At 29.4% G+C, this 9,015-nt stretch overlaps 1 protein-coding gene across 1 annotated transcript; it reads left to right on the top strand.

Moving 5' to 3' along the window:
• Positions 1–6,444: 6,444 nt before the first annotated feature.
• On the top strand, positions 6,445–9,009 carry LOC21384249 (subtilisin-like protease SBT3.9; the record flags this gene model as incomplete). Its single annotated transcript, XM_010099147.2, has 3 exons — positions 6,445–6,747; positions 6,895–6,992; positions 8,941–9,009. Coding segments are annotated over exons 1-3 (403 nt in total), but the record flags the coding sequence as incomplete, so codon positions are not given.
• Between the last annotated feature and the right edge of the window lie 6 nt (positions 9,010–9,015).

The following is a 9,015-nucleotide window of genomic DNA, read 5'->3' as shown; positions in this document are numbered from 1 at the left end:
GATAGGGTGTGGTGGTGTGCTTCTACATAAATGAATAAATAAGGCTTTTGTAACTGATTACACGCGCAAGATAGTCTCGACAAAATACGTTTTGAAAGTGTACAAGTAAAGATTTTTATCTCTTACTTTTGATTCATAATTTTTTTAGTCAAATAATTACACTAATAAAAAGATATTTATTAAGAGTAAGAGATAAAGGTCGAGACTCATGCACTCTCAAAAATAAATTCTCAATTTTTTCTTCTAGGGGCTACCCATAATGTCACACCCCTCTAATATGTTGAGTTTCGGTGTGACTTCACCTAATCCATATGATACAATTCATGAATGTCAGTCTATACATCACACCGGATTGAGGTTATCTTATATATGACCGTCAAACATTAGAATATAATTCATTTGACGGAATTTACAAAAGAATATTTATTCTATTATGGTCTTGTTTAATGTACTCAGTACTCTAGTGTTCTATTCTTAGTCACCTATTATAATGATTTTTTTATAAAATCATTATATTCTAAATAGAAATAGATAACACTACAACCTTATCTAACGAATAAACAAACTGTGAACTATATATGTAAACTATAGTCTTTAAATGATATTTTTAAAATTATATTAACTGGATATGAACTCTTCATAATGTGTATGAGTGATTAAAAATGGTATCTGATCCTTATGATATTTGCTCATGTATAGTAGTGTGCAAAATACTATAAAGATAATTACTATAAATAAATGAACATAAATCTTACGACTACCAGAATGATTGTTACGCTAATGCTATCAGGCCTTTTTTTTTTTTAAAAAAACAAAATTAACATTATTTTGTAGGAATATAATTAGCATCCAGATAGAGTAGATAAAAAAGATGTATAACTTTCTTTAACTTCTCCAAATATTCATACATAACCTTTTCTTTTCAAGGATTACATGACCACAAATTGATAATATTGTTCATATGAAAGTCGAGATAATTTGTCAATTGTAATTTTCATTGGTGAAAAGGCCATTTTTATGTTGAAAGGGACTAGTTATAATAATTAACTCATATTTACGTCTAATTGCAATATACCGAAATCGCAGTTGACGAGAATTGCGTGTCATTTGCATGATCAAAACTACGCACGATATGCAATAGATTAAATATTGTTAAGCTATATTATCATGACAAAATGTAACTTTAGATGGTACCTAAGGCCACACATCCAATGGTCGCCTCAAAATTATTCACCAAAAAATAGTTATCTCAAAATTATAAAATTCATCTTCCACAATCAATTACATATAGCTACTTGGAATGCAATATTCACCAATCTATAAATACATACTTCCGTATTTTAGCTACTAAACTATAACATGTAAGGTTAATAAAATAGCTGTAAAAATAAGTAGAAACGTCCAAAAGAAAATAAAAAATCCATTATAAGTGAATTTTATGATGCTTTTTTAATGTCACATATCATGACGATGTCAAAGCATATAATAGTTTTTAAACGTGGTAAAATATACACATAGAATATCACGGAATTCTTTGTGGTCACTTTTGAGTTAGTTTTCGCAAAACGCAAAATATTATCATTAAAAGTACGGAAATAGTAGAAAATACGTGAATATGAAAAGCTTAAAAAAATATATAGGCTAATTTTTAGTTATAGAAATTAATAGGCCATAACTTGTCAAGTTATAGTTCATAACCAGATAATTTATGGACAAACTTGTCAAGTTATGGTTCATAGCCAGACAAGTTATGCACAAAAATCGTGAATTATAGATAATAACTTGTCAAGTTATGGTTCATAACCAGACAAATTATAGACGAAAATAATAATTTGGCCTACTTATTAACTTATGTAAACTATTGGCCTATTAATTTTAATTCATCTCAAGTTTTAGCATATTTCTCTCTTTCTCCCTTAAAAGTACACATTTAACAGTGAGTGTCATTTTAACTAATTTTTCTCCAAAAATTGCATAATGTCATAAAAACAATAAAATATCCTTTTAACCAATATATATTGGCTAACATAAAATTTTTTTTCTAATTACCTTTTTATAAATTATTAACAATCATGAAACTATCATATATCATCAAATAATTTCTTTTTACACATTCATCAACTTCTCCAAATAAAAGAAAAAAAAATAGGAATCCCCATAATTAAATTCATAAACAAAGTTTTTCAACAAAATAAAACTACAACAACAAAACAAAAATATGGATTCTTTGTGATCACTTTTGATGATAGTTTTAGCAAAATGCAACTCGTTCGGTTCGCTAATTCGAATTTTTAATTTGAATTGAGATGTGATATTATGTGAGAATTTTTTACTGTAGTAAAAAGTTAGATGTGACTGTTTATGAGAACCTTTTACTGTAGCAAACTCTAATTCTAAATTCGAATCAGCGAAAAGAATGAGGCGTTTAACATCAATTTTTTCTCGTAAAAATTGTGAATGTGTCATTTTAACTAAGTTTTCTCCAAAAATTGCATAATGTCTTAAAAAATAATAAAATATCGTTTTAACCAATATATATTGGCTAACATAACTTTTGTTTTTCTAATTACCTTTTTATAAATTATTAACAATCATGAAACTATCATATACGTTCATCAACTTCTCCAAATAAAAGAAAAAAAAAAAGGAATCCCCATAATTAAATTCATAAACAAAGTTTTTCAACAAAATAAAACTACAACAACAAAACAAAAATATAACCCAAATCCACATACAAGCAAAACCTTAAAAACATAGAACAAAAAAATAATAATAATACAAGAAATTTTAAATATAAAATACTTAAAACTCGTTTAGTTCGCTGATTTGAGTTTTTAATTTGAATTGAGATGTGACTTTATGTGAAAATTTTTTACTGTAGTAAAAAAATTAAATGTGACTGTGTCTGAAAGCTTTTTACTGTAATAAAACTTGAATTTTAAATTAAATCGGTGAAATGAATAGAACTTTAAGAAAATGTTTAGTTTATAGATTAAAATCATGATATTAGAATTATTTTTAATTTATCTGTATTTTTATGAAAGAAAATATTATAATAAATTATAAATCATGATTTAAATTATGGTATGAATTTTCTTAGCAAACGGCTCATAAATTGCAATGATCATGACGGCGATAGGAAACATGGTGGCAGAGGTCCTGGCGGTGATAATAGTAAAGCTGTAAAGGTAGGAGAGGACCATTGCAATTTATTGAAAAAACAGAGAGATGGAGAGGATTTGAAATTTGTAAGCGAGAGAAATAGAAGAACGGACTGAAAAAATATTACCCTTTTTATTTTTATTTTCCATATGACTACGGTTTTTTTTTAATGATAAGCGCCACTTTTAATGATAATTAGATAAAAACTATAATTTAGGTCCCGTTCATTTTACTAATTTGAGTTTATAATTTGAATTTTGTTACAGTAAAAAGCTCTCACAAACAATCACATCTAATTTTTTTACTATAGTAAAAAATTTTCACATAAAATTATATCTCAACTTGAATTACAAACTCAAATCAGCGAAATAAACAGGACGTGCCCTTTTTATTTTTATTTTCCATCCGACTAGGGTTTTTTTTAATGATAAGTGCCACTTTTAATGATAAATAATTAGATAAAAAAACTATAATTTAAGATGTGTGTACGGATTTTCGTAACACAAATTTTCTGTGCCGTGTTGTTTTGTCAACATTAATGACATTTTAGAAAAAGCGTCATCTGATCTACTACACAGATTTGTGAATGACGAAAGTCTCCATGTCTCGTTTTTTTAATTGCATTCTACGACGATTTTGTAGAAAGCAAGCGTCAAATATATATTTAAAAAGTTTACAGTCTAACTTGACAATAAACAAAAAGTTTAAGGCGTGTTTGTGCAAAAATATTAGGTAATTTGCTTCTATTAATTGACGTATGTTAGCTATTAGAACATAATTGAAATAGATTTTTAAATTTCAAATCTTATTTGTTACGATTAAAAATTCAGGATCTAATTTAGTAAACACTATACATTTAAGATGTACTTTGATTAGAAAAAAAAATACATTTAAGATGTACCAGGGCAATTAACCCTTTTAGTTAATACATGCATATTCATATATATACACACACATATATATATATATATGTATGAATATATATCCATTCTGCGAACTCATTGTTTCATAGGGTGACAACATATATATCCATTTTCTTTGATTTTTCTTTTTTATTCCCATAAAAAATATCTATTTATTTATCCTGTTTAATATTTTGACGTGGTAAGCATAAAATTTGGCCACTCACGATACTCCCTTCCCCACTGGGCCACCACTACTCTCTTCATACCTGCAATTAATAAAAAAAAGCATTAAATTATTAATTTATTATTATTTGACGCCCACAAAATACCCCGTAATAATCATAAATAGATCACTGATCAAGGCTTTGTCTATTGATCCTGCCAATTAATATTACCGTATAACATATATAAAAATGAGAAATGTAACATAGAGTTTGCTTTTTTGCATGACCATGATTTAAGTTGTATGAATAAAATAAAAAATTATAAAACAAAATTAAATTTAAATTTATATGAAAAAAAATATTATAATAATATAATTTAAATCATAAAATGAATAAGACGATAATATTCACCGGATATAGTATTAACACAAATTTCTAGGCCTTACATAAATGTGATGGTAAAATTTATTGAACTTTGAACTTCATCATGGGTTATTGAATTTTTAAATAATAAAAAAAGATGGCCAGCTGAATGACATCAGTCTTACATGAAATCATGGTCCTGCACCATAGTATTCTAGATTTTTTATTATTATTTCTCCTTTCTTTGTTCATATCATATGTAGATAACATTCTATTAAAAGCTTTTTTTTAATAAATAACTTTGGTAGAGTTTTATCTACACATGATATGAACAAAGAAAATAATAATAATAATAATAATAATAATAATAATAATAATAATAATAAACATTCTATCAAAAGTTCTAAAAACTTGAAAACTAATTCATGCACCGACACCTTAAAAAGGTTTGTGGTTGTAATCCAAATCCTTATAAAGTGGCACATGATTCATAACGAGTGCCCCTTTCTTCTTGTCCTGCCTACAATTGCATGGACCCAGAGAAAAGACAGATCCACTTCAAGGCGAAAATTGATTACTTTTACCGTTCTTAAATTAAAATGAGAAATATTTTTTGAAATAAAATTTAATTAATAAGGTATTTGCTTTAAATCTTAGGCCACTTTAAATTAGCTAAAAGTGAGATGTGTGAGTGTACATATGTATCTATGAAATGAAATCTTAGGCCACTTCAAATTAGCCCCACACATTATGTAAAAAATAAAAAATATAAAAAGTACTTTAATAATAGTGTTTGCTTCGGGTTGTTATTTTGAAATAAATTTATCAATTTTGCACATCTTTTATTTTGATATGATTTCAATAAAATTTAACGTTCATGAACCTGTAGAAAACTCATAAAAAAAAAGCTTAAAAAAGCTTTTTTAGTCCAACAATTCTAGAAATTCCATTTAAAAAAAAAAACAGTTATAGAAATTAGGAGGAGAGAGAGAAATACGTCAAGACTTGAGATGAATTAAAATTAATAGGTTAATAGTTTACATAAGTTAATAAATATGCTAAATTACTGTTTTTGTCCATAACTTGTCTAGTTATGAACCATAACTTGACAAGTTATTGACGGGTTTTGTCCATAACTTGTCTGGTTATGAACCATAACTTGACAAGTTATTGACGGATTTTGTCCATAACTTGTTTGGTTATGAACCATAACTTGACAAGTTTGTCTATAACTTATCTGGTTATGAACCATAACTTGATGAGTTATGGCCTATTAATTTCTATATATTAAAAATTAGCATATATACATTTTTAAGCTTTTTATATTGGCCTATTTTTACTATTTCCATATAAATTAATGGGATAGGTCCCATTTGGGCCGTTATATTTTATAGGTCTCTAGTCAGACACTTGTATAATTGTGTATAAATTGTGTATATTTATACGTAAATCATGTATATTTACATGTAAAGTCGTGTATATTTAATGTGAAATACAACAAATCAGTCAATATACATATTTTTATGATATGTGTTCACTAATTGCTATAAAAAAACATATTTTGAGGATTAATATACATTATCGTTTCTTATAACTTAACATACACGATTTATATGTAAATATACACGATTGCATAATTATATAAGTGTCATGTAAATATACAATTTACTTATAAATATACATAACTTACTATAAATATACATACTTTATATAAAAATGTACAAATACCGTTCTGATTAGGCACAGAGACCTTGCCTAAAACTTAACCCTTAAGCAACAAAATCTTCTTTTTTCTTTTTCTTTTTCTTTTCTTTTCATATATATTTTGGATAAGTAACTAAAAAGGCAAAAAATCTTCTTACTACTCTACAATAAACAAACAGCTACAAAATCCTGGTGCAACGATTTCTCAGAAAAATGCTCTCTCCAACTCCAAGAAAAATTCCTCTCCCGTCCTTTGTTTCGATCGTCCTTTTGATTTTGATTTCGATTTCTCAGATCGCCATGGCAGATTCCTCCGAATCCACTCCAAGCTCCGGCGTTACTCCGGCCTCATCCGAAGCAGCCGTTTACATCGTCTACACCGACCAGGACAATAGCAACGAGGACCCTGAGGCTTATCACGTTCGAACCCTAACCTCCGTGCTGGGAAGGTTCGATTCGGTTTTCTCTGTCTGTTTGTTTCCCGGGAAAACTTTGAGGATTTCGATGGATGGAGTGGATCTAGGGATTTAATTTTGTTGATGTGGTTTTCCTTTTGAAATGTTTTAATGGAGCTTTTGATTTTTGGTAAATAACAGTGAGGAGGCGGCGAAGGGGGCTTTGATTTACAGTTACAAGACGGCTATGCATGGATTCTCCGCTAAGCTCACTCCGGAGCAGGTCGCCGAGATTTCAAGTGAGTTTTTTTTTTTTTTTTTTCATCTGTCATTTTTTTATGTTCATTTTGTTTTTCCTAAATTTATTCTGTTTGTCTAAATCTTTATTAACCTATTACGTTTGCGTTTGGAAGATGTTATGGTGTATACTTCTGCTTCATTTGATGTGTTTGTTTGGCTTTTTCTTTCCTCTTCTTTTTTTTTCTTAATATTTTATATTTTCGTTTGGAAGTGTTATATAGTGTATGGGTTCGCTTGATTTGATTCAATTTTTATATTACTAACCAACTTTTGTTTGTCTGCGTGAATGGAGAAAAATAATGGGAGTAAAGTTTATTTGGTGACGGTGTACTGTGTACACTTATAATTGCTCATAAGTTTGCTCTTTTTTTTTTTGGGTGCTTGAACCTTAACTGCTTTTTATGTCATTATTGAGTTCTAGACTTGGATAATTGGAATCTATGTATGAGCTTTACTAACTCTTTTGCCATCAAGTAGAATTATATTTAACCAGTATGCCAAAAAAATGGCATCGTATTTGATAAATCTTTTAACCTTGCTGCTTTCGATGTATTTTTAAAGAAAATGGCTAGCTTTTAAACCTTGATAGTTAAATTTTTTCATAGAGGGTAGGTATTTAATCTGGGGATAGATGTTTATTGGTACTATGTTACTAAGCTTTTATCCATGTTGACGTGGAGCCACGCTGCCCCTGGTCAAGGAAGAAAATGTGGACCAGGAAGAAAATGTGGTTGCAGGCATTGCCTGGTAGTAATCTACGTCTGACTCCCCTTTGAGTAGTGGAGTTCAAATCCCCCGTTCCACGTTTTCTAGAAAAAAGAAATCATTAATAATAATTAGAGGAAGAAGATAGGAAACATTGAGATCCTTGTGTTAATGTTATGTGGTATCCATGGTCAGTCGTGATCCTCAGGCTAGTTTTGTTTTTTGTTTTTTTTTTTCCTTAATTAATCCTTAGACTAGTTGTAAACACTTTTAGATCAGAGGATGCGTTAGGTGAGAGTGTTGCTGCTGTTTGTCTCTGAGTCATTAGAGGAAGACAATTCAATAAAGGAATCTCTTTATTTAAGCACTGTAATAGTTACGAGGAGCTACCACTTCAAGAATATGTTTTCATTCTGTAAAAGTAAGACTAAATAATGGGAATTACATTTTGCAACTGAGTAATAAAGGGTAAATAGACAAGTTGGCACTTGAAAGTTCCAGAGCTTATTATCATCAGGTAGTTTTCTTCCTAGTTCTTGTGTAGCCATATTAAAAAGCTCCTATGCAGTATGTATCATAGGTCCATATGTTTTATGTGTCGACCCAAATACTTTCAACACTTGAGGTGTATTAGTGATGCTTCTAAAGCAGACAAAAGTTTGACACTTTCTGGTTGATGTCATTGCTATTTAAGATGCCATTATGCAACCACAAAATCAGTATATCTTCAAGCAGACAAAAGTTTGACACTTTCTGGTCGATGTCATTGCTATTTAAGATGCCATTATGCAACCACAAAATCAGTATATCTTCCGTCTCCACAAATCATGTGAACATTGCCCTTTCCAAGTAACAGTTTAAGTTGGATTACATGGAACAGGACAACTAGTGAGATAACTGTATACGGTGAATTTGATAGAGGAATTGGTTGTAACTTGTGCTATAAGTGCAACTATGATATAAGCGCCAGTTGAGGCTAGCTTAAGTTGTTGGGCATGTGAGTTTGAGCGTGCGTCCACCAAGGTCCGAATTCTTGTGGTTCCATTTCTTGTTAGTAAAGTGGGAGCCATAGGGCCCACACCATGTTAAAAGAAAAAGAAAGAAGGAAAAAAAAAAAAAAGAGTTTAGAATTTGTCATTTTTTTCTCATGATTGAGGTATTGATTTTAGTTTTGTTAACTTTTGACATTCTCTCACATGATTGCGGTATTGATTTTGGTTTTTGTTAACTTTTCATTGGCAGAACAACCGGGCGTTCTTCAGGTTGTTAAGAGCCAGACAGTCCAACTGCATTCTGCAACAGCGTCGTTTAGTTGAA

This window comes from Morus notabilis, unplaced genomic scaffold (genome assembly GCF_000414095.1).
Source record: "Morus notabilis unplaced genomic scaffold, ASM41409v2 Scaffold2068, whole genome shotgun sequence".
In the NCBI taxonomy this organism is placed as follows: Eukaryota; Viridiplantae; Streptophyta; class Magnoliopsida; order Rosales; family Moraceae; genus Morus; species Morus notabilis.
The sequence above is the reverse complement of the archived record's forward strand: the minus strand, read 5'-3'. Positions and strand labels throughout refer to the sequence as shown.